This window comes from Phyllopteryx taeniolatus, chromosome 1 (assembly GCF_024500385.1).
Source record: "Phyllopteryx taeniolatus isolate TA_2022b chromosome 1, UOR_Ptae_1.2, whole genome shotgun sequence".
Lineage (NCBI taxonomy): Eukaryota > Metazoa > Chordata > Actinopteri > Syngnathiformes > Syngnathidae > Phyllopteryx > Phyllopteryx taeniolatus.
In genome coordinates, this window is record NC_084502.1 from 35663881 (window position 1) to 35689391 (window position 25511).

Genomic DNA, 25511 nt, shown 5'->3' on the forward strand with positions numbered 1-25511 from the left:
AATTATTTGAGTAGTCCAAATTAAAAAGAGGATAGTCCTCTGACATGTTACAGTATATATCAATATTAAAACAAAACAAAAAAATCCCAGAAAGTAGAAAAAATTTGACAATACACAATCTGACAATAAACAATTTGCTCCTAATAAAATACATACATTTTTACAATCACTCAGACAAATCACTCATTTTTGTCTTATCAGTATACAAGGGCTGCCACTATGACATTATCATTATTATCATATCTGACTTGAATAAACATGTACCTGACATCCTGTGACATCATTTTTACTAGGTGTTAGTGAACTTGGATGAAGGTATCGGCGTGTCTCTGGTTAACAAGGTCTCGGAGGAGCTTGTGTTCACCACACTGTCCGGTATAGATGTCCACTTCACACGCACCGCTGTGAGTGAGGTGTTGGAACTGAGCATTCACAACGTTCAGGTGAGATCCAGATTGCTCACAGTCAAAACAGATTCATGTCAGGAAGGGTGGGGAAAGCAGATTGATGGTGCTTCACATGACATCATCTTGGTGCATTACTAAAAAGTACATAATGGAGACTGAATACATAAACACTGTGTTGCACTTTTTACCCATCTATAGAATATGCAGAATCTCAGCATGGAACACCACTGAAGACCTGTATTTTAAAGGTCCCTGTCCATCAGAAACCTATTTTTTCTACAGTTTTATGAATAACATAGGTCAAAATGAGTCTGTGACATGGTTTAAGTTTGACATCTATGGGTTGTCGATTGAATGCAAAAGTCAAAAAATAGCATAAGACTTGCAAAACGGGTGGATTTGAAATCCCCAACAGTGTAATGTAGTTTTCTGAATTCATATTCAAGTACCTGACCACTAATCCTTCGTGGTTGATTGAATGCAAAAGTCAAAAAATAGCATAAGACTTGCAAAACGGGTGGATTTGAAATCCCCAACAGTGTAATATAGTTTTCTGAATTCATATTCAAGTACCTGCCCACTAATCCTTCGTGGTTGGTACCCACCCACTCAACTCAGTTGAACGTCAACAACGCATTTCCGTGTTTTATGGGAGCCACTGCTACTAGGACGCAGTTCAATAATCGACTTTGTGATCGTGTCATCGGACTTGTGCCCGCATGTCTTGGACACTCGGGTGAAGAGAGGGGCGGAACTGTCAACTGATCACCACCTGGTGGTGAGTTGGCTCCGATGGTGCGGGACGATCCCGGTCCGACTTGGCAGGCCCAAACGTGAGGGTCTGCTGGGAACGTCTGACAGAATCCCCTGTCAGAAAGAGTTTCAACTCCCACCTCCAGCAGAACTTCACCCATGTCTCGGGGAAGGCGGGGGACATTAAGTCTGAGTGGACCATGTTCCATGCCTACATTGCTGAGGCGGCCGACCAAAGCTGTGGCCGTAAGGGGGTCGGTGCCTGTTGTGGCGTCAATCCCCAAACCCGTTGGTGAACACCTGCGGTGAGGGATGCCGTCAAGCTGAAGAAGGAGTCCTATCGAGCCTTTTTGGCCTGTGGGACTCCTGAGGCACCATATGGGTACCGGCTGGCCAAGTGGAATGCAGCTTTGGTGGTTGCAGAGACAAAAACTCTGGACGTGGAGGAGTTCGATGAGGCCATGGAGAACGACTTCCGGACGGCTTCGAGGAAATTTTGGTCCACCATCCGGCGTCTCAGGAGGGGGGAGCAGTGCACCATCAACACTGTGTATAGTGAGGATGGGGTGCTGCTGACCTCGACTCGGGACGTTGTGAGTCGGTGGGGAGAATACTTCGAAGACCTCCTCAATTCCACCGACACGCCTTCTTCCCATGAGGAAGCAGAGTCTGGGGTCTCTGAGGCGGGCTGAGGTCACAAAGGTGGTTAAAAAAAATCTCCTCGGTGGCAAGGCCCTGGCGGTGGATGAGATTCACCCGGCGTTCTGAAAGGCTATGGATATTGTGGGGCTGTCCTGGTTGACGCGCCTCTGCAACATCGCGTGGACATCGAGGACAGTGCCTCTGGATTGGCAGACTGGGCTGGTGGGGGGGACCGGAGGGTGTGTTCCAACTACAGGGGGAAATAACACTCCTCGGCCTCATGATAAGGTCTATTCAGGGGTGCTGGAGAGGAGGATCCGTCTGGAAGTCGAATATCAGATTCAGGAGGAGCACTGTGGATTTCGTCCTGGCCATGGAACAGTGGACCAGCTCTTCACCCTCGGCAGGGTCTTCGAGGGTGCATGGGCGTTCGCCCAACCAGTCTACATGTGTTTTGTGGACTTGGAGAAGGCGTTCGACTGTGTCCCTCGGGGAGTCCTGTGGGGGTACTTCAGGAGTATGGGTTACCGAACCCCCTGATATGGTCTGTTCAGTCCCTATACGACCGGTGTCAGAGTTTGGTCCGCATTGCTGGCAGTAAGTTGCACTTGTTTCCGGTGAGGGTTGGACTCCGGCAAGGCTGCCCTTTGTCACCGATCCTGTTCATAACTTTTATGGACAGAATTTCAAAGCGCAGCCGAGGCGTAGTAGGGGTCCGGTTTGGTGACCTCAGTATTGCATCTCTGCTTTTTGCAGATGATGTGGTTCTGTTGGGTTCATCAAGCCGTGATCTCCAACTCTCACTGGAACGGTACCCAGCCGAGTGTGAAGCGGCTGGGATGAGAATCAGCACCTCTAAATCTGAGACTATGGTCCTCAGTTGGAAAAGGGTGGAGTGCCCTCTCTGGGTCGGGGATGAGATCCTGCCCCAAGTGGAGGAGTTCAAGTATCTTGGGGTCTTGTTCACGAATGAGGAAGAATTGAACAGGAGATGGACAGGCGGATCGGTGCTGCGTCTGCAGTGATGCTGACTTTGTATCGGTCCGTTGTGGTGAAGAAGGAGCTAAGCCGAAAGGCGACGCTCTCAATTTACCGATCAATATATATTTCTACCCTCACCTATGGTCACGAACTGTGGGTCAGAGTAGAGCCGGTGCTCCTCAGCATTGAGAGGAGCCAGTGAGGTGGCTCGGGCATCTGATTAGGATACCTTCTGGACGCCTCCCTGTCGAGGTGTTCCGGGCACGTCCTACCGGGAGGAGACCCCAGGGACGACCCGGGACACGCTGGAAAGACTGTGTCTCCCGGCTGGTCTGTGAATGCCTTCGGATGCCCATGAAGAGCTGAATGAAGTGGCTGGGGAAAAGGAAGTCTGGGCTTCCCTGCTGAAGCTACTGCCCCCGCGACCCGACCTCGGATAAGCGGAAGAAAATGGATGGATGGATGGATGGTTCTGTGATCATGCCCCCAAATCTTACATATTTCAAGAGTGCTGCATCCGTCTCAGAGACTTCAGAGTCAGTTAACTCTCTTTTTTGGCCCATTTTACCTAAAGAAGCTGCCTAATAATTACGCACACCTTTATATAGGGTGTTGATCTCCTTAAGCCACAGCCACACTGATTACACTAATACACAGCATCTGCTATGCTTAAATCCATTAAAGATTCAGGTTTATCCAGCTGGGAGCTAGGAGATATGGCTAAAGTCATAATATGGTCAAAATACTTACTTGCCTAATAATTCTGCACAGGGTGTATTCATTTTTTTATTTAAGAGAACTGATGAAATGGGGACCTTTAACAGATCAAATCCCACTATGGCCAACACTCTCCCATTTAGTATGAAACATTTGATGAATTCATTTGATTCAACAGCTGGTTTTCAAGGTTGGCTGGTGTGGTGTCGCTACAGTCATAGTCATCAACCATTTGATAACAACAATAGCCCTTTAAAGAATGCAGAGCTTTCACACTTAAAGTGCATCCGGAAAGTATTCACACCACTTTACTTTTTCCACAGTATGTTACAGCCTTATTCCAGAATGGAATAAATTCAAGGTTTTCCTCAAAATCCGACGCACAACACACCGTAATGACAGTGAAAATATTTTTTTCAGATGTATTACAAATAAAAAACTAAGAAATCACATGTACCTAAATATTCACAGCCTCTGCCATGAAGCTCAAAATTGAGCTCAGGTGCATCATGTTTCCACTGATCATCCTTGAAATGATCGGAGATGATTTTGAAAGGCACACACGTGTCTATATAAGGTCCCACTGGTGACAGTGCATGTCAGAGCGCGGAGTCAAAGGAATTGTCTGTAGATCTCTGAGACACGATTTTCTCTAGGCAAAAATCTGGGGAAGGTTACAGAAACATTTCTGCTGCTTTGAAGGTTCCAATGAGTACAGTGGCCTCCATCATCCATAAATGGAAGACGTTCCGAACCACCAGGACTCTTCCTAGAGCTGGCTGCCCGTCTGAGCAATCAGGGGAGAAGGGCATTAGTCGGGAGGTGACCAAGAGCCAGATGGTCACTCTGTCAGAGCTCCAGCGGTCCTCTGTGGAGAGAGGAAAAACTTCCAGAAGGACAACCATCTCTGCAGCACTCCACCAATCAGGTAGAGTGGCCAGACGGAAGCCACTCCTTAGTGAAAGGCACATGGCAGCCCGTCTGGACTTTGCCAAAAGGTACATGAAGGACTCTCAGACTATGAGAGAGAAAATTCTCTGGTCTGATAAGACAAAGATTGAACTCTTTGGCGTGAATGTCAGGTGTCATGTTTGGAAGGAACCAGGCACCACTCATCACTTGACCAATACCATCCCTACAATGAAGCATGTTGGTGGCAGAATCATGCTGTGGGGATGTCTCTTCGTTAGGAACTGGGAGACTTGTCAGGAGTAAGGGGAAAGAAGAATGAAGCAATGTACAGAGACATCCAGGATGAAAACCTGCTCCAGAGTGCTCAGGACCTCAGACTGGGGCGAAGGTTTACCTTCCTACAGGACAATTACCCGAAGCACAAAGCCAAGGAAACGAAGGAGTGGCTTCAGGACCATACTGTGAATGTCCTTGAGTGGCCCAGCCAAAGCCCAAAAATTGCACTGATGCTCCCCATCCAACCTGATGGAGCTTGAGAGGTGCTGCAAACATGAATTGGCGAAACTGCCCAAACATAGGTGTGCCAAGCCTGTGGTATCATATTCGAAAAGACTCGAGGCTGTAATTACTGCCAAAGGTGCATCAACAAAGTATTGAGCAAAGGGTGTGAATACTTATGTAGAAGTGATGGCTTACTTATTTATTTATTTATTTTTTTTAATTTTGAGGGGAAAAAATGAATTTATTCCATTTTGGAGTGAGGCTGTAACACAACAAAATGTGGAAAAAGTGAAACGTTGTGAATAGTTTCCGGATGCACCCACCGTATGCTTGGTGGGGAGGTAGTGACCTTGCACTGACCATACACCACAGTTAGTTCTATTTTACAACAACTTTTAGCTTCATGTGAATAAAAACAATGTACAAATACAGTGCTGTGGAAAAGTATTTGCCCCTTTCCTGATTTATGACTTTTTTGCATATTTATCACATTTGATTGTTTTGGATCATAAAGCAATTTTAAATATCTCACAAAGACAGCCCAAGTAAATACAAAATGCATTTTCTTAATCATGATTTTATTTAGTTAGGAAAGAGAACATGGTCCAATGTAAAAAAATAAAAATAAAAATAAAAAAATTTTAAAATAGTAATTTCACCTGAACTTCGTTGTGGTAATTAGTGGTTGTTCCACCCATATCATTCAAAAACTGTATTTTGTGTATACTATGGTCATCAAAACAACCCAAATAAATAGCTAGTGAACTATTAAAACTGTTGTGATGACCTGAAGCTTTTCAGTGTGACAAATACAGCCCCCCAGAAAACCAAAAAGAAAAAAACAACTCAGGAAGGGGACAAACGCTTTTTCACGCCACTGTGTGTCATATTGCTGTCAGTTGTGTTCATTGAGTATTAGTATTATTTTGGTTATCAGGTGGACAACCAACTCCTAGGGACCACCCAGCCAGTGATGCTCTGTGTGACTCCTAGTTTCAGCGATGGCACCGTGAGTGAAAGTGGTCCAGCATTGCAAGTGAACTCAGTCAAAGTTCCCAGCAGGCTTATGCTCACTGATATCTTCAAGGTCAGTATCAGACAGATCCTCATGGCTCTGTGGCTGTCATCACATTTCACATGTGCCACACAGATATTAGGATTTTGTGATGATGTAACTTTGATGTGTCTGCAGCACCTCATGGTAACAGCTGGACGCTTCACAGTCATCATTGAAGAGAAATTATTGCTCAAGCTGCTCAGCTTTTTTGGGTATGGGCAGACAGAAGCAGGTCGGTGAACTGTAAAATTTTGAGTTTCTTTCACAAATTGATGGTGATGCATTTACTATTGAAAATGAGAAGACCCTAAAGCTGTACATTTATTAATACAGTGTTAAATATTGACCAAGGTCTGTCGTGAATAGTGAATATCTGAGTTAACACCCCCCTAAAAAGGTCTATAATTGACTATATATTCCAATAGGTGGCGGCAGAGCATGGCATGAATTTCCTCAACTAAGTTTAACTTAATTCCTGGGCACTTAGATGCCACAAGAAAGTGGGAAAGTACTGTTCAACTCATTTCACATAGTTCCTTGGTGCCAAAGCAATACTTTTACATTAGACAGTAAAGGAACCTGTGTTTTAAATCACCTATTAACTCTCGAGGTTCCATGCGTGTTCATTTTCGTGAAAGAACTACAAATATAACGACATGTCAAAAGCCAACCAATTTATTCCTGACAGAGGAGCCTATACATTTTACAGAGCTCTGGGTCAGCAGCTACGCTTATCCTAGCCTCAGCAGAGACAGCGCAGACTGAACAACGCTATCTGTTCCTGCCCCTGGTTTATACAATGTTTCAAAGAGGAAGTATAGAATCGTCGTCGTCTGATTGGTCCATGGTCCATTGACGTCATCGTTGCTATGCAGAATGATGGCCATTTCCCGCTGGCGCCAGACGCCGTCTCCAACAGATGTTCGCTGTGGCCTCCACATGCACCCTGCATCACACCCCCACACCCTTATCTGATTTACATTTTATCCTCCCTACAATAAACACCCGTGTTCACACCCAGACCAGTTACACAATGAAACCATATATCATTAACAGGATTTTGGCCATAGCACAAATCAGCAAACAGGTGAATTTTTCAGCACTTAACGGACAATGGATAAAGAAAAACATTTATAATGGGCAAATCCGTAAGTAGCGAATCCTGAATATGCAGGGAACACACTGTAAACTTGTTCCATAACAAGAGTCTGTTATGTTCATTTTTAATTTATTTATCTGATGTTCAAGCTCTCCCACTTAAACAGGTATGGATATTGTTCCATTAATCCATAGAAAACTCACTTTTTTTTTTTTTTTAGGCTATTGCTTGCCTGCAGTTAACTCAGCACCAAAACACAACGGGAGTGCAAAAATTCCCATCTTATGTAAAAGGGGCTAAAGTCAAATATATTGTGCATAACATCTAAAAAAGTCATCCATGTAATTGATATAGAACTGGAGAAATTGGATGAAAACCTCCACGAGAGGCCCAATCAGGATGCAGGGCCTCCCAAACGCTACTACTTTGAGAACCTGAAGATCAGCCTGCCTCAGGTCAAGCTCAGTGTCCTCACCTCTCATAAGCTGCCTGCTGATCTGAAGGTAAATTTCAGTTTTTAACCCTTCTAAAATCTCTGCTGCTACTTACACTAAATTATATAACTTTAAGAAGGATAAACTGTTGTTTTTGCATGTGGTTGGTTTGACTGGGTGGCACTAGTGACATCATCACCGATAAGCCAAGTAGTTTGAGGGTGGTTTTGATCGCAGCCACTTTCATATAACCCCAGGATGTATCATGACGGACAGATTTATATACTGTAACTCATCTGAACCCATAAAGGCTTAGGATTTCTAGGAAGAACTGGGCGAAGCAGAATCGCAGTTATGATCGCTGGGGCTGCTTTTGCAAACACACAGGGTCTGTTGTATACAGGGCCTCTTGAACACTAGTGGGATAGACAAGTTGTTTGTTCGGATATAATATCATAACGTTCTTTGTTACTACAGGCTTTGAAAGGTACCTTGGGATTTCCACTGGTTCGCTTTGAAGATGCTGTTGTCAACATGTACCCCTTCACCCGAGTCCACCCCTATGAGACCCAAGAGATCATCATCAATGATGTTCTCAAGCATTTCAGAGAGGTAGGAGCTAGTTCTGTGTTCCAACAGTGTAGAGCCTACACTCCTATCATATTGAGAGCAGCATATTGTCAGCAGTGTGGGACAGAAAACACATCTGAGGCAGACAACACATAATGCCTGGATCAGACGACAAGACAAATGTGGTCTTTTGCGATTGCACTATGTCAGACGACTGCAATAAAATCTTGTATTCCTATACCACCACAACCCGTCTTTTTACGATCACGGGGCTTTCTCTTGTCAACTCAAACGCAACCGGATACACTCGTTACCTTTGCGACGACGTCACAACGCGTGTATTATAAGAACAAAATGGGGAAAACCGTGTGCTGGTGGTCACCGGTGCTCATTCATTCATTTGGCCTGAAATGAACGTCATCTCCCGAGCACCGGTGACCACCAGCACTCGTTTTTCCCCATTTTGTTTTCTGATAATACATGCGTTACGATGTCGTCGCCATGGTAAGATACATTCACGTACTTTTAATATGATACGGCTCGCAAGCAAGCAACAAAACGTTATGTAGCCTAGCAAGCTAATGCTAGCACTAACGGTGTGTGTAAAAACCCCGGCATTCTGTCGAATCATGCTCTAAAGCAGGCCTGGCCAACCTACGGCTCTTTAACCAGTTTCTTGTGGCTTGCCAACCTGCGGCTCTTACGTTCACGCCGCATGATAATGCCTGTTGCCGGGCAACCCCGAAACACTCTGAACAGACTACACACTTTCCCCTGATGTAAACGCTTCCTATAAACAACTCAATTGGAATAAACAGGCCAAATTTGAATGAAATTTCATTTGGTTTCACAGGGATGGAATTTTCATTTTTCCAAACCGATCAGGAATAAATTTTCCTCATGTTGACCGTGAATCCGAATGTGTGAATCTCTGCTCTGTCTATCCGTGCTCGGTTCTGACGTAAATGTGCGGTGACTTCATCGTTTACACACATACCTGTAAATATCGTGGCTTCCGACTAGAGTGTATATTTGGCAGAGATCTTGTTTTTAACTACTTGTAACTTGTTTCATCAAACGGGTGTTTTGATGAAAGTGTAAAAACAATTCCAGCTACTGTGCTAATTACACGACGGACCTCTAGCTTAATAAATGGTGTGACGTTTACTCCAATGTGCACATGTATATACTCATTTGGAATAGACACACGTGAAGAAACTGCTTCGAGTGGCAACAACTGACTATAAACTATATTTGGAAAGAATTGTTGAAGGCAAGGAATGGCAGAAGTCCCACTACGCAACATGCATGGAGAGATAAATAATGCTATTGTGAATTGTATTTTGGTTTGTAGACATGAACTGAACATTGAAACAAGAGTTTGTTTGTGAGAAAGTGCACAGTGTTCATTGTTGAAAATGACTGGTCTGTGGTCTTAGTTCTGAGGGAGTAATTTTTTGTCACTATTATTTTGTATGACATTTACAGTAAATCTGGCAGAGCAGAGGTCTTTGTGTGTAAGAGAAAGTGAGCGAGTGAGTGGAAGAGATGGGGGCAGTTTATGGGTGCCCAGTAGCGTGGGGCATTGTCTGATTTTTAAAGAATTTATTAGCAAATTATGGTGGAAAATATATATTTGGTCACCTACAAACAAGCAAGATTTCTGGCTCTCACAGACCTGTAACTTCTTCTTGAAGAGGCTCCTCTGTCCTCCACTCGTTACCTGTATTAATGACACCTGTTTGAACTCCTTATCATTACAAAAGACACCTGTCCACAACCTCAAACAGTCATACTCCAAACTCCACTCTGGCCAAGACCAAAGAGCTGTCAAAGGACAATAGAAACAAAATTGTAGACCTGCACCAGGCTGGGAAGACTGAATCTACAATCGGTAAGCAGCTTGGTGTGAAGAAATCAATTGTGGGAGCAATTGTTAGAGAATGGAAGACATACAAGACCACTGAGAATCTCCCTCGATCTGGGGCTCCATGCAAGATCCCACCCCCTGGGGTCAAAATGATCATAAGTACGGTGAGCAAAAATCCCAGAATCACACGGGGGCACCTAGTGAATGACCTGCAGAGAGCTGGGACCTAAGTACCAAAGGCTACCATCAGTAACACACTACGCCACCAGGGACTGAAATCCTGTAGTGCCAGACGTTGCCGTCTGCTTAAGCCAGTACATGTCCAGTCCCGTCTGAAGTTTGCTGGAGAGCACTTGGATGATCCAGAAGAGGATTGGGAGAATGTCATATGGTCAGATGAAATCAAAATAGAACCTTTTGGTAAAAACTCAACTTGTCGTGTTTGGAGGAGAACGAATGCTGAGTTGCATCCAAAGACCATACCTACTGTGAAGCATAGGGGTGTAAACATCATGCTTTGGGGCTGTTTTTCTGCAAAGGGACCAGGACGACTGCGATTTTGAGTGAAAACCTCCTTCCATCAGCAAGGGCATTGACGATGAAACGTGGCTGAGTCTTTCAGCATGACAATGATCCCAAACACACCGCCCGGGCAATGTAAGAAGCATTTCAAAGTCCTATAGTGGCCTAGCTAGTTTCCAGATCTCAACCCCATAGAAAATCTTTGGCGGAGTTGAAAGTTTGTGTTGCCCAGCGACAGCCCCAAAACATCACTGCTCTAGAGGAGATCTGCATAGAGTAATGGGCATAAATACCAGTAATAGTGTGTGAAAACCCTGTGAAGACTTACAGAAAATGTTTGACCTCTGTCATTGCCAACAAAGGGTATACAACAAAGTATTGAGATGAACTTTTGTTATTGACCAAATACTTTCCGCCAAAATTGCTAATGAATTCTTTATTTTTTTCCTCATTTTGTCTCTCATAGGTGAGGTATACCTATGATGAAAATTACAGGCCTCTCTCATCTTTTGAAGTTGGATAACTTACACAATTCGTGGCTGACTAAATACTTTTTTGCCCCACAGTATACAGTAAATCAACAAGTAATTTAAATTGACACATTGCTCCATCTTGAAATCAGATCGGTAATTGGTTATCGGTTTTATAAACTCTGATCGGTGATCGCCCTAAAAAATCCTGATCGCATGAAGCCTATTAACGACATGACAGAGTCAAAATATTAGGCACTGCACTCAATCGCTGATTGGTGCAGTGCAGTTGTACACTGCTGCAAACTACAACCACATTAGTAAACATAATGTTCAATTGTTGTCTTTGCAAAGGCATTATTTTTGATACACCTCTTGTATTAGATCTCATTAGATGTCCAAGTGGTCAAAACAAGTGTGGCTGTTCACTGTACTACACTGTGTAATGTGTGTTTTTCCTCTAAAGGAGCTGATCAGCCAGGCAGCTCAGATCCTGGGCTCTGTGGACTTCCTTGGAAATCCAATCGGACTCCTCAATGATGTCTCTGAGGGCGTATCAGAGCTCATCAAGTATGGCAACGTGGGTGGCCTCATACGAAATGTGACACATGGCGTGTCCAACTCTGCCGCCAAGGTACAGATTCACTTAGCTGTTTGGTTTTAGCTAGGGCTGCTCTTTGAGCGTGGTCATTGTGATGTACTTGTGCGCAATAGTCACATCACAGGGTCTGCTGCGATGTTGGTATACTGTAATATACAATGAATCAACTGTAATATTAAAAGTGACTAGCAGAGGGACCTGTTTAGACATGCTAATAAGATTATTAAATTTAAATGCCTTTTCACACTGCACTTGCTCAGTGTGAAAGGCCCTCACGTCAAAGTGCAATAATGACTGTAACAGGGTGCGGCCAGCCCATATTTGGAAGTGGTGATGCAACAGCCTAGAAGCAAGTCAGGAGGCTTTTCCCGCTGAGTGGACCGCAACTGTAATATATATTTGTCATTGTTGGAAAAGCAAGCCCCTACTTTGCTTATTTTGGCGTCACATCAAAAGGCACTGACACCCCATCAGCACACACAAGTCGAGGGAGTCAGACGCCTTGCCAAGCGCAATGTGAAAGAGCCTTTAACACTTCAAACAACACAGCGAGTGAATGTTCTTTTGTAATACAGTACAGTACATAATTGTAAAAATGGATTACATCTTCCTGCTCTCTGCTCTGTACAGGCGCTTTTCTCTTTGCTCTGCTTGCTTTGCCTCTGTTTACATTTTTCTTGCTGATAAGCTTGTTTTTCTTCTTCCAAAGAAATTACAACCCCAATTCCAATGAAGTTGGGACATTGTGTTAAACATAAATAAAAACAGAACACAATGATTTGCAAATCATGTTCAACCTATATTTAATTGAATACATTACAAAGACAAGATAATTAATGTTCAAACTGATAAACTTTTTAGCCAATAATCATTAACTCAGAATTTTATGGCTGCAACACATTCCAAAAAAGCTGGGACAGGTGGCAAAAAAGACTGAGAGAAGTCGAGGAATGCTCATCAAACACCTGTTTGGAACATCACACAAGGTGAACAGGCTCATTGGGAACAGGTGGGTGCCATGATTGCGTATAAAATGAGCTTCCCTGAATTGCTCAGTCATTCACAAGCAAAGATGGGGCGAGGTTCACCTATTTTTGAACAAGAGCATGAGAAAATAGTCAAACAGTTTAAGGACAATGTTCCTCAACGTACAATTGCAAGGAATTTAGGGATTTCATCATCTACGGTCCATAATATCATCCAAAGGTTCAGAAAATCTGGAGATATCACTGCATGTAAGCGGCAAGGCCGAAAACCAACATTGAATGCCCGTGACCTTCGATCACTTAGGCGGCACTGCATCAAAAACCGACATCATTGTGTAAAAGATATCACCACATGGGCTCAGGAACACTTCAGAAAACCAATGTCAGTAAATACAGTTCTGCGCCACATCCGTAAGTGCAACTTGAAACTCTACTATGCAAAGCAAAAGCCATTTATCAACAACACCCAGAAACGCCGCCGGCTTCTCTGGGCCCGAGCTCATCTAAGATGGACTGATGAAAAGTGGAAAAGTGTTCTCTGGTCCGACGAGTCCACGTTTCAAATTGTTTTTGGAAATTGTGGACGTCGTGTCCTTTGGGCCAAATAGGAAAAGAACCATCCGTACTGTTATGGACGGAAAGTTCAAAAGCCAGCATCTGTGATGGTATGGGGCTTTGTTAGTGCCAATGGGATGGGTAACGTACACATCTGTGAAGGCACCATTCATGCTGAAAGGTACATACAGGTTTTGGAGAAACATATGCTGCCATCCAACCAACGTCTTTTTCATGGACGCCCCTCCTTATTTCAGCAAGACAATGTCAAACCACATTCTTCACGTGTTACAACAGCTTGGCTTCGTAGTAAAAGAGTGTGGGTACTAGACTGGCCTGCCTGCAGTCCAGACCTGTCTCCCATTGAAAATGTGTGGCGCATTATGAAGCGTAAAATACGACAACGGAGACCCCGGACTGTTGAACAGCAGAAGCTGTACATAAAGCAAGAATGGGAAAGAATTCCACCTACAAAGCTTCAACAATTAGTGTCCTCCGTTCCCAACGTTTATTGAATTTTGTTAAAAGAAAAGGTGATGTAACACAGTGGTAAACCCTGTCCCAGCTTTTTTGGAACGTGTTGCAGCCATAAAATTCTAAGTTAATGATTATTTGCTAAAGACAATCAAGTTTATCACTTTGAACATTAAATATCTTGTCTTTGTAGTGTATTCAATTATAGGTTGAACATGATTTGCAAATCATTGTATTCTGTTTTTATTTATGTTTAACACAACGTCCCAACTTCATTGGAATTGGGGTTATATCCAGCAACTCCTGGATATTTTTAAACCTGTGGGACTGTACTTTTTGTAGAAACAGTCAGTCATTGCCATATTCCAATAGTTTTTAGCGTGGCCTGGTAATTAGCACAAGCCTGCTATGAGCAACAAGATCTCTCTTTTCCACTGAAGACTATCACAAGCTGCTACAGAAGATGGCGGTCCTGGAAACGGAAATTCACCCCCTTGAAGTGTATGTGTACAAATACAGTTAGAGAATGAAAACACTCTACTGATGTCTCAAAATGGTGAGCAGCATCATGCTAACAGACAGCCAGTTAGCTTCACAAAGAGGACAGATGTGGACTGTGGAAACGGTAATGGATCATCCAGCAGTTGTCACTGGACTTTACTGGGATCAAAGCCTAAACATTTGGGCCAGCGTCCAAAAGGAAGGACAGAACACCAGCAGATTACCAAGGAATCCGGCTGGCCTGTGTTGAAGGCTTCTTCACCCACGAGAGAGCGGCCGTGGACGGTCGCTACAGCAAAGGGCGAAAAATGAGGAAGCAAGTCAATGCAAAACATTATCAGACTAAAAAACAGATTTGAGCCACTTTTACAAGACCCTGACAAAGAACGCTCATTCCCAACCCACCATTGAAAGGTATGAAACTAAATCATCCAAGAAAAAAATGGCACCCCAAACGTTAATAGTTGGTGATGGAGCTATCAAGGATGTGAAATGTTTTTGCATCGAGAAGAATACCGAAGTAGTGTGTTTTACCAACTATATGGTGTGTTTCAGCAGGCTTAAGCAGCTAAATAAGTCGCTTAAAATGTGTGTACTTCTCTATCCGTGAGCTTCAACAATTTCTGCATTTTTTTGGAATCGAAGACATTACATACATTTACAAGGCAGACAGTTTCTGTCTAAATAAACAAGGGGTTAAGTTACTGACTGCCAACATTTTTTACTGTGTACGTCATTTAGCGGCACGATAGGAAAACATTGGCCTTGTTGACACGGCTGATTGACAAAAGGCGCAGAAGGAGTCTTAAGCTGTACCTAAGCAATCGGAGAAACAAGAGATAAGACTATACGATGAGCAGAAGGCGTCACCGACGTCACCCAAAGAATTGGAGGAACGAATGAGATGAGGCAACACTTGCAATCTTCTACACCCCTACCTGCCCTATTGGAGCAAATTCCAACGCAAAACTCTCTTATCTAGCCTATATGCCATGTTAGACGTCACAGACAGGATGAAGGCCATTGTCCATTTTGCAATCCAACACACACTACGCCAATATCTTCCTCCCTTACCCCTCGGCTGAAACCAACATCTAATAAAATGCGAAGGCCCCCTTCTCCATCCATGAAAAACTCTGGTCACGTCAGAAAATATTACTCCAGTTCTTAAAGTCTTTACACTGGCTCTCTGTCAGTTTTAAAATAGACTTTAAAGTTCTGCGACTGGTCTTTAAAGGAAATGGGTTCGTTCCTGAATATATGACACCAATGCAAATGGAATATAAACCCAGTGGGGCTCTGAGATCTACAGACTCAGGTCAAATAATGGAGTCCAAAATAAACGTGATGAAGCAGCTTTTAGCTGCTATGTTGCTCACAAATGGAATAAGTTGACAGAAGTCAAGTCAGTACCAAGTATCAATGTTTTTAAATCCATGTTAAAAACCTTTTTCTCATGTATGATTATTTTAGAGAATTTCCGCTTTTAAATGACCTTTTGTCCATGGTACGTTTATATATATATATATATATATATATATATATATATATATATATATATATATATGCACACACACACACACAGTGGGGGGGAAATTATTCAGTCAGCCACCAATTGTGCAAGTTCTCCCACTTAAAAAGAGGAGAGAGGCCTTTAATTTTCATCAAAGGTATATCTTACCTATGAGAAACAAAATTAGAAAAAAAAAAACAGAAAATCAGTCTGATTTTTATTTAATAAGTATTTGGTCACCTACAAACAAGCAAGATTTCTGGCTCTCACAGACCTGTAACTTCCTCTTTAAGAGGCTCCTCTGTCCTCCACTCGTTACCTGTATTAATGGCACCTGTTTGAACTCCTTATCATTACAAAAGACACCTGTCCACAACCTCAAACAGTCATACTCCAAACTCCACTATGGCCAAGACAAAAGAGCTGTCAAAGGACACCAGAAAAAGAATTGTAGCCCTGCACCAGGCTGGGAAGACTGAATCTACAATCGGTAAGCAGCTTGGTGTGAAGTAATCAACTCTGGGAGCAATTATTAGAAAATGGAAGACATACCAGAACACTGGTAATCTCCCTCGATCTGGGGCTCCATGCAAGACTGTTTTTCTGCAAAGGGACCAGGACGACTGATCTGTGTAAAGGATCACACAGCCTTTGCTCAATGAGGGGTGAGTCCGGGTGTTTTTTTTTTTTCAATTTCATTGACTTGTTCGGCGAGCATTAGCAGTGCGGCTTTTGTGTTTGCTTGAGGCGGAATGTAAACGCCCGTTAGAATGAATGATGCAAACTCATGCGGCGAGTAGAATGGCTTACAGTTCAAAAACAGTGACTCCAAATGCGGGCTGCAGTGTGTGCTGAGCTCTGTGACGTCCGTGCACCATTTTTCACAAGTTCACCTCGTTCACCCTCACGGGTATCTACATTCCTCCCCAGGCAGACACGAAGGCCGCACAGCTAATGCTTGCTGAACAAGTAAACTAACTTGAAAAATTGCCACCCAGATTCACCCCTCATTATTCTTGGGGACTTTAACAAAGCTAAACTCAACCACAAGCTCCCTAAATACAAGCAGCACATTGACTGTCCTCCCAGGGAAAATAACGTTCTAGACCACTGTTATACCAGGCTAAATGACGCATACCATGCTATCCCTCGTGATGCTCTGGGCTCATCTGATCACTGCTTAATTCACTTAATACCAACATACAGACACAAACTTTAATGTGCGAAGCCTATGGTGAAAACAGTGAAGTGGACCAATGAAGCAAAGCTAGACCTTCAAGGCTGTTTAGACTCCAAAGACTGGAGTGTGTTTGAAACTTCAACTGGCAGCCTGGATGAATATACAGACAGTGTCACATCCTAAATCAGTTTCTGTGAAGATGTGTCTGTACCAATTAAGACACTTCACACTTTCAATAACAACAAGCCGTGGTTCACTGCCAAACTTAAGGAACTTCACCAAAGTAAAGAGGACGCCTGTCGAAGAGTGGACAGAGCCCTGTACAATCACGCTAAAAATCTGCTGACAAAAGAAATTAACATCACAAGAAATTATGCAGAAAAGATGGAAAAAGACTTTACTCCCAACGACTCTAAGTCAGTCTGGCAAGGAGTAAAATCGTTAACCAACTACAAGCGACCATTCCCCCAAGCGGAGAACAAAAGAGGACTAGCTGATGACTTGGACACCTGCTACTGCAGATTTGAAGCGGACACTTTCACACCCCACACCCACCCAGCCGTACCACCGACTACCATCGTACCTCTGCAATCTGACTTCTGCGTTGACCATTCATGAACAGGATGTGAGACGCATCGTCAGACTACAAAAGATCAACAAAGCGGCGGGCCCACACCTTGTGTCCCCATCCTGCCTCAGAGTCTGTGCGGACCAGCTCGCTCCAGTCTTCACGCAGATCTTCAATGGATCTCTGGAACTGTGTGACATACCATCCTGTTTCAAACGCTCCACCATCATTCCAGTCCCAAAGAAACCTGCAATCTTGGGTCGACATGACTACACCCTGACATCTGTGGTCATGAAGTCGTTTGAATGCATCGTGCTGGAGCACCTCAAGAGCGTCACAGGACCTCTGGTGGACCCCCTGCAGTTTGCCTATCGAGCAAACAGGTCTGTGGCTGACGCAGTCAACATGGGACTGCACTTAATCATAGAGCACCTCAATGGCACGGGGACCTACATGAGGATCCTGTTCGTGGACTTAACCTCTGCGTTCAACACCATTATCCCCGAAATCCTCTCCTCCAAGCTTCTCTAGCTCAGCGTCTCGCCTGTCATCTGGCAATGGATTTACAGCTTCCAAGCGAGCAGGACACAGCAAGTGAGGCTGGGGGACACCACCTCATCCACACACACTATCAGCACCGGGGCACCCTAAGGATGTGTCTTCGCTCCGCTGCTCTTCTCTCTCTACACAAACGAGTGCACCTTAATACACCCAGCTGTCAAACTCCTGAAGCTTGTGCGTTTTTGACATACTTGGCAAATAAAGAGGATTTTGATTCTGATAAACCACGTTATGTTTTAACGGGGGGGTGGGGAATTACCTTTTTACACAGGGCCATGTAGGTTTGGATTTATTTCTCCGTTAATAATAAAAGCTTTCATTTAAAAACTGCCTTTTGTGTTTACTTGTGTTGTATTTGACTAATATTTAAATTTGTTTGATGATGGGGAACAGTGTGACAAACAAAGCAAAACAAAAAAAGGAAATCAGAACGGTCGCAAACACTTTTTCACACCACTGTATTTCACATCGCAATACATATCGCAGGTTTAAAAAATTAAAAAAAATCTATGTAATTCTTTTTCCAGTATCGTGCAGCCCTAGTTTTGGAAGCCCCTTTTACCTTTTATAGATTTAGATCACATTGCTGTATGGCTACTTCTATGTTGGTAAATTGTCACTATCCCACCCAATGAACAAAGCTGAAAAAAACAACTGCATTACATTGCACTAGTAACAGAAGCCCCATATGCATCCATCAGTTTGCAGGAACTTTATCTGATGGTCTGGGGAAAACCATGGACAACCGGCACCAGACAGAGCGAGAGTACATCAGATACCACGGAGCCACCAGTGGCGAACACCTGGTCGCAGGCATCCATGGACTAGCTCATGGTACTACCTGCAAGCATCTCCCTCAGTTACATATTAGTCATGGTATTGTCTCAATTCACCCCAAACACCCATTTACAGTCAGTTTCACAGAACTTTTAAGCACCATGCCAGCTTTTTAATCTTGAGGCAGAGTCATTAGGACTTCACTGGAATTGAACTTCAAAGTAAAATTGCAGCATGACTTACTAGGGGAAAAAAAACATTAATAGACACAAACAAGGACCAAAAAAATTGATGACCACAACTCAACAATTTTTATGGGAGTGTGCAACTGTTACTGTACGTGGCAGCATGAAGCTTTTGTTTAATTTACGTACAGCCTTCCTTAAATTTAGACTTTAGGTTACAGTGGAGCCTGTAAAGAAAAATATTTATTTGTAGATGCTTGCTCAGATTTACAGTCAAGTTTTCCCCTGGTCCTTTCCAGGGGAAAACTGTTATTATAAAACCGTTAGGAACTTTACAGGTACAAGTAACATATTTGAACGCTATGGCTTATAAATGGATTTAATTGGTGTGTGAAATGTCTCCTGATCTACCACACTTTGCCAAAAAACCTAAAAAGCTCCTATGATCTCCCAGGTATCATCGGTGGCATGACGAGTATCATAACCTCAACTGTGGAGGGAGTCAAGACGGAGGGTGGCGTCAGTGGGTTTTTCTCTGGCCTGGGTAAAGGACTTGTCGGCACTGTGACCAAACCAGTGGCTGGAGCATTGGACTTCGCTTCAGAGACGGCACAGACGGTCCGGGATATGGCAAGTCTCAGTAACCACAGGTGGGTGGAACCACTTACCTGCATTATGTACAGTTCAGTTCAATTTGTTTGAATTATATAGTGCCACTTAGGCTTTACACGATTAGGATTTTTGGGGCCGATCACCGATCCTATCACAAGATGGAGCAATGTGTCTATTTAAATGACCTGTTCATTTACTGTATATATTTGTGTACTTAATTGCTCAAAAAAATATATTTACAATAAATAATGTATCTTTGTTCATCTATTTATGCCAGTGAGGCATAGTGACAGACAGAACAAATGAATGGTCTTCTATTAGATGGCAGGAAGTACATACAGTAATTAATGTATCCACTTTTTGTGACATTTCAATTTTTCAAGTTTTCAATTGTAAAATATGTTCCTTGGCTCCTTAAAGGTTGGAAATCACTGCTCTAGTCAGATCGTGTATTCTAATCAGTCAGGTCGAACCAACATTACAACGTGACAGAAATAATGAGTGCTAACTTACTGTAATTAAATTACTTCACCCACACCGAAACTTTAGAGCATGATTCGACAGAATGGCGGCATGTTTACATACAACCGTTAGCGCTAGCACTAGCTTGCTAGGCTACATAACATTTTTGTTGCCTGCTTGCGAGCCGTATCATGTTAAAAGTTCGTGAACATACCTGAAGCAAGCCTTAAACGAACGTCCTCTCCTGTCCTGAGCACCGGTGACCACCAACACACGTTTTTCCCCATTTTGTCCTTATAATACAGTCGGCTCGCTCCACTCTTGTTGTCGTCGCCGCGGTAACAAGTATATCCGGTCACATTTGAGTTGCCAAGATAAAGCCCAATGATCGTAAAAACGGGATGCGGTGGTATCGGAATACCAATAGTGCAATCGTGAAGGAGCACATTTGTCTTGTTGTCTGATCCGGCCGGGCATTACGCGTTGTCTGTCCCACACTGCCGACCTTTTTTTTTTTTTTTTTTAATAACTTTATTGGCCGTCAGATATTTACAGTGCTACGTCAAAAGACACGCGACAAGGCTAAAAATAAACTAGCTTTTGGATTCAAATATACTGTGCACGATGGCGACGTGGAGTCAATCAATGACGTCATTGATCGGATCGGTGAATTATGACATGAAAGCCGATCAGTGTAAAATGCTAATTATCGGCCGATACCAATCAGGCCAATAAAATCAGTGTAAAGTCTAGTGCCACTGCTAGTGTCACTAATAGTAAAGTGGTACACACTGCTGACGTACAGCCAGCATGGTGGATGTGAATGGTTGTCTGTCTCTAGAATTGACTCGGGACCAATCCAGGATGTACAGTGGGTACGGAAAGTATTCAGACCCCCTTAAATTTTTTACTTTGTTATATTGCAGCCATTTGCTAAAATCATTTAAGTTCATTTTTTCCTCATTAATGTACACACAGCACCCCATATTAACTGAAAAAAACGGAATTGTTGAAATTTTTGCAGATTTATTAAAAAAGAAAAACTGAAATACCAAGTTTCAATACTTTAGGGTGGCCATCTGCCTTGACCAACTCTTCTGGTCATGATGGGATGAGAGACCCATGTGTTTTGTTATCATTCTGCTGAATAACATAAATAATAATAGCCTCTATCTCTTTCTGAGATATCAATCAGGCACAGATTTTAAATGACCACTTTTTTTACGTACTGTATATCAAACTCTGATCCCATGTTCCTGTGAACTTCCTGTGTTGTGCAGGCTAAGTGTGATGCGTGTCAGGAAACCTCGCTGCTGCAAAGGTCCTCAGGGTCTTTTGCCTCGTTACTCAGCCCTGCAGGCTGATGGCCAGGAGCAGCTCTTCCGCCTTACAGACAACATTCAGTCTGAGTTGTAAGTCTGTTATCTTCACTGGACTTGTATGCACAGTGGCTTCAACAAACTGTTCCGTCCCTTCACATGCTTCCATTTCCTCACTGCAGCTTCATTGCAGTAGAGCCCATCGACAGCTACAGTGTGCTAATCTCTTCCAAAGTGGTCTACTTCCTAAAACCTGGAGACCATATGGACCGTGAAGCCATTTTCCTGGAGATCAAATATGACGACCTCTACCACAGTCTGGTGTCTAAGGATCATGGGAAAGTGTATGTGCAGCTCACCAAAAAGGCTGAAAGCACCAGTAGTGGTGTGGCCATCCCTGGCCCCTCCCACCAGAAGCCCATGGTAAGACTTCATACTGTTACACCACTTAATTGTCACAAGACATTTTTAAAATGTAAGTTAAAGCAGTACCTTGACTTACAAGTACCCAACTTATGTATTATTATTTATTCTTTTTTTTATTATTACTTATTTGTTTTTTTCATGTTACCAGCTGTCGCATGTTCGATATTTTGTGTTGCAAGCCAAAATTTGAGGTACGAGCGAGCTTCAGTACGCCACCACTGGAGTGAAGTGGGGGAAAAAAGGGGGGTGGGGAAACTTCTCTTCACAAATAAATATTTGTAATGTACAGTCTGTTTTTTTTTTCCTGCAAACACATTTTACAGATAATAAACACTTCACTCTCTGTATTTAAAAACTGACTAAGAGCTGTCCATGAAGTCATGTATTATTTATTGCTCCAGCACGCCCGTGACCCTTGTGAGGATAAGCGGTATAAGAAAATTGATGGATGGATGATAGCACATGGTGAATAATAGATCTAGAAAAGGCATGTGAGCAAATATTCTCTAAAGCTGGAGAACCTGCATGAAAATGAAGAAAAATGTATTCGCCTAAATGCCAATACATTAGAAAAACTTGTCTTTTTGAATAAATAAATATTTAAATAAATGTTGAAGCCTACAGATGACTGTAGATGTGATTTATTCTCAAATTTGTAGATGAACTGTGTAAGGCTTCAGGCTCATCTCCCTATTGCATATTCCAGCTGATAAATCTCATCTATTATCATCTACAAGCTTCTGTTTAGGTATGTCATTTCAATAAAATATCCATCCATTTTCTTCTACCGCTTACCCTCACTAGGGTCGCGGGCGTGCTGGAGCCCATCCCAGCTATCTTCAGGCGAGAGGCTGGGTACACCCTGAACTGGTCACCAGCCAATCGCAGGGCACATAGAAACAACCAACCATTCGCACTCACATTCACACCTACGGGCAATTTAGAGGCTTCAATCTACCTACCATGCATGGTTTTGGGATGTGGGAGGAAACCGGAGTACCCGAAGAAAACCCACCCATGCACGGGGAGAATATGCAAACTCCACACAGGTCTACCTTAAAGACTCTCTGCAGCCAGGTTGGCATTGCAAATGAGAATCAGTTCTAATTGCCTCACCTGGATAAAGGGTTCGATTTTAAAGGTATCAAAAATATTAGAAATTTAGATTACGATACAAGACATTGAAAGCTTGAAATACCAGCATTTTTTTTAGATTCAGTAGCTGTCCGTAATGAGCAACATCAGCCTAATTGGCCTAAGATACCCTGAACTAATAAATGTGATGGAAACGCAAATCACAGGGGGCACAGGAACCTTTTGCTACCAGGAACTCAAAGTTCCTGGACTGGTTGGTGGAAAAGACCTTATAATAGCAAGGAGTAATAGTGAATGTCGATTGATTAAAGTCGTTTATGGATACTCCAGTTGAAGTTCACTGGAAAACTAAACGGACAGAACAAAAGAATTGCACTTATTGACTCTCCAAATACATCACAGCCTTAGTTTCTTTCTTTCACAAAAATCGCTAGTGTAGTTTTTTTGTTTTTGCTCACAAAAATCGCTAGTTCAAAGCTTGCACACAATAAATGGAAAAACACAATTGACAAGCTAATGAAAATTAGCAATGAACTCGTGACACTTATATCTCTCAAAATAATGAATATTGCTACACAAATGCTGTATTGAAAAACGAGTTATATTTGATCATGACATACTTTTTCCTTTGCTCCTGCAAGTGTATCTCATTGCGTGCATCACACTGCCCCTTAGAGGTCAAGAGGTGTACAGCAGTTACTTTATGTAACCCATTGGTTAATAATCAATTGGTCAGTTTTTCCTCATACCCAATGTTGCTGATTACTGTTCTGTTTGAGTAATATCACTTGATCAAACCTTTTCAACATTCCATACAAATTAATAATAAAATTATCTATGATTATTGCTGAAATCGGATCTGACCGATATCGGTAGCAATATCAAAGCTACAATATCGGTGTTGGATCGGGACATCCCTAGAAGTAAACACTTTTATTGTGGGTGTAGTTTGCCGTGGTGCAGCACTGCATTATACTTAGAACTGTGTCTACTATTTTGGTTGCTGCATTTAGCATTCCCTGGTTCTTACTCCATGGAACTCCTAATTTCTATTATTTGTGTTCTAATCCTCTATATACTTGATCCACAGGTCCATGTGAAGAATGAACCTCTGGCTCTCAAAATCTCCCAAGAGATCAACTATGCCAAGAGTCTGTACTATGAACAACAGCTGATGCTGCCTATCAGTAACAATGAGGACTGCTTATTGCTTGAGTCTTGATCAAATATGGATGAATCTTTATCTGGATTTTCTGAAGATCCCTCAAATGAAGATGTGTAATCTCCCATGCGATTGAGAGGCGACCAGTCCAAAGGGTACCTTGTATCATGTCGAGAGTTAGCCGGTAAAGGCTCAAGCTCACTTGCTACACGCTAATGAAGCTGGATGAATGGATAATGCTTAATCAACCACAGAGAAAAAGGGGCTATTCAGACAGCCACATGCCCTAATATCAGACAGAGCACATATGAATTACAAAGTTTTAATTTCAGTGGGGTATATTTGTTTCTCGAGTTGACCGTGTTTATAGCACTTGATGTACATATCCTGCAGGTCTTCCACAATGTTTTGAATGGGTAAAAATGTAAATACAAAGGTATGGAAAGAGATGTGAAATAAAACCAGCTTTGGACTGTTTTTCTGTGTGTAATATTTTGTGTGGGGGGGTTGGAATATAAATTGCACTGACACATTTTGAAATGTGATATGCCCTAACCCCATTCACTTTGGAGCTGCCTTCCCCTGTCTCTGCCATGTACACTTACAAACTGCCAGTTTTGACATTTCTGTCGCATCACCGTTTGTTCCTCTTTGTGCAACTATGACTTCCTCATAAACAAGCGTCTTAAGTTGTAGCCGAGTTTGTTTCAAGTAATTGAAGCGTCATTATGGCTTTTAAGTTTTGGTTTGATGTCGAATAAGATTTTCCCAAAGAGAGTTTGAGTGGCCTATCGTGACATCTGAAGGTTTTGTAAAATACTTGCACATGGACAAATGCAAATAAATGGCCCCTGAGTTAACACTTTGTCTGCAGTCTGTTACTGTACCCTATATCAGATGGCATAATTAACTTTTGAAGAATCACTTTAAAATACTGTATATACTGTAGATAGCAGTGATAGGACATTACTGTTCTTAAATAGATTTTTTTTTCAGGTGTCGGCATTTTACTTGAATATTTGCGGACGGCTTTTTACTTTTACCCCCTATATTCAAATACTGATATTGGTATTTTGTATAACATTGTAAAAATAGGCTGGTTACCTTTTCAGCTTCTGTAGATGATGACACAACATAAAAAATTATTTAAATGCTGCTACACTTTAATCCGTACTTGATTATGGTGACCTTTCATACATGAATGCACCTATCCTTTCTCTGCACATAACAGTGCACTTCACAAATTGTAAAACCGTAACACATGATGTTTTTTTTTTTTATATACCAAGGGCGACAGGGCCTCACTTAGCATGCAGAGCCTCAATAACTGATATCTTTTCATCTAAAATTCTGTCTGTGTGCCCCTGGCTCTCTGTGCAAAAATCTGTTAAAAATATAATCTCAGATCTCAAGAGATGTTGAAGTTGGAAAAAAGTATTTCTCGTGAGCCTTCAAAAAAGATAAGAAACTGAAAGAACTTGTCTTTTTGCCTGCTTTTAAAACGAGCTCATTTTAAAGTAATTCCCGTGGAATCTGTTGTACATCGTCATTTTATTTCAGAAATGTTTGTTGAGACATTTCATGCTGCTGTCTTAAATC

At 42.5% G+C, this 25511-nt stretch overlaps 1 protein-coding gene across 7 annotated transcripts in view; it reads left to right on the top strand.

The window, feature by feature from the left end:
• Positions 1-24772, top strand: part of vps13d (vacuolar protein sorting 13 homolog D) — a 120638-nt gene extending 95866 nt beyond the window's left edge. For all 7 annotated transcript variants that reach the window (XM_061791836.1, XM_061791870.1, XM_061791827.1 and 4 more), the window contains 11 exons: positions 294-443; positions 5851-6000; positions 6106-6202; positions 7424-7572; positions 7981-8115; positions 11402-11569; positions 18576-18708; positions 19291-19486; positions 21191-21322; positions 21412-21652; positions 23841-24772. In XM_061791836.1, the coding sequence (XP_061647820.1) occupies positions 294-443; positions 5851-6000; positions 6106-6202; positions 7424-7572; positions 7981-8115; positions 11402-11569; positions 18576-18708; positions 19291-19486; positions 21191-21322; positions 21412-21652; positions 23841-23972 (1683 nt within the window). In that variant the 3' untranslated portion in view covers positions 23973-24772. The remainder of the gene's footprint in view (positions 1-293; positions 444-5850; positions 6001-6105; positions 6203-7423; positions 7573-7980; positions 8116-11401; positions 11570-18575; positions 18709-19290; positions 19487-21190; positions 21323-21411; positions 21653-23840) is intronic.
• The last annotated feature ends 739 nt before the right edge of the window (positions 24773-25511 follow it).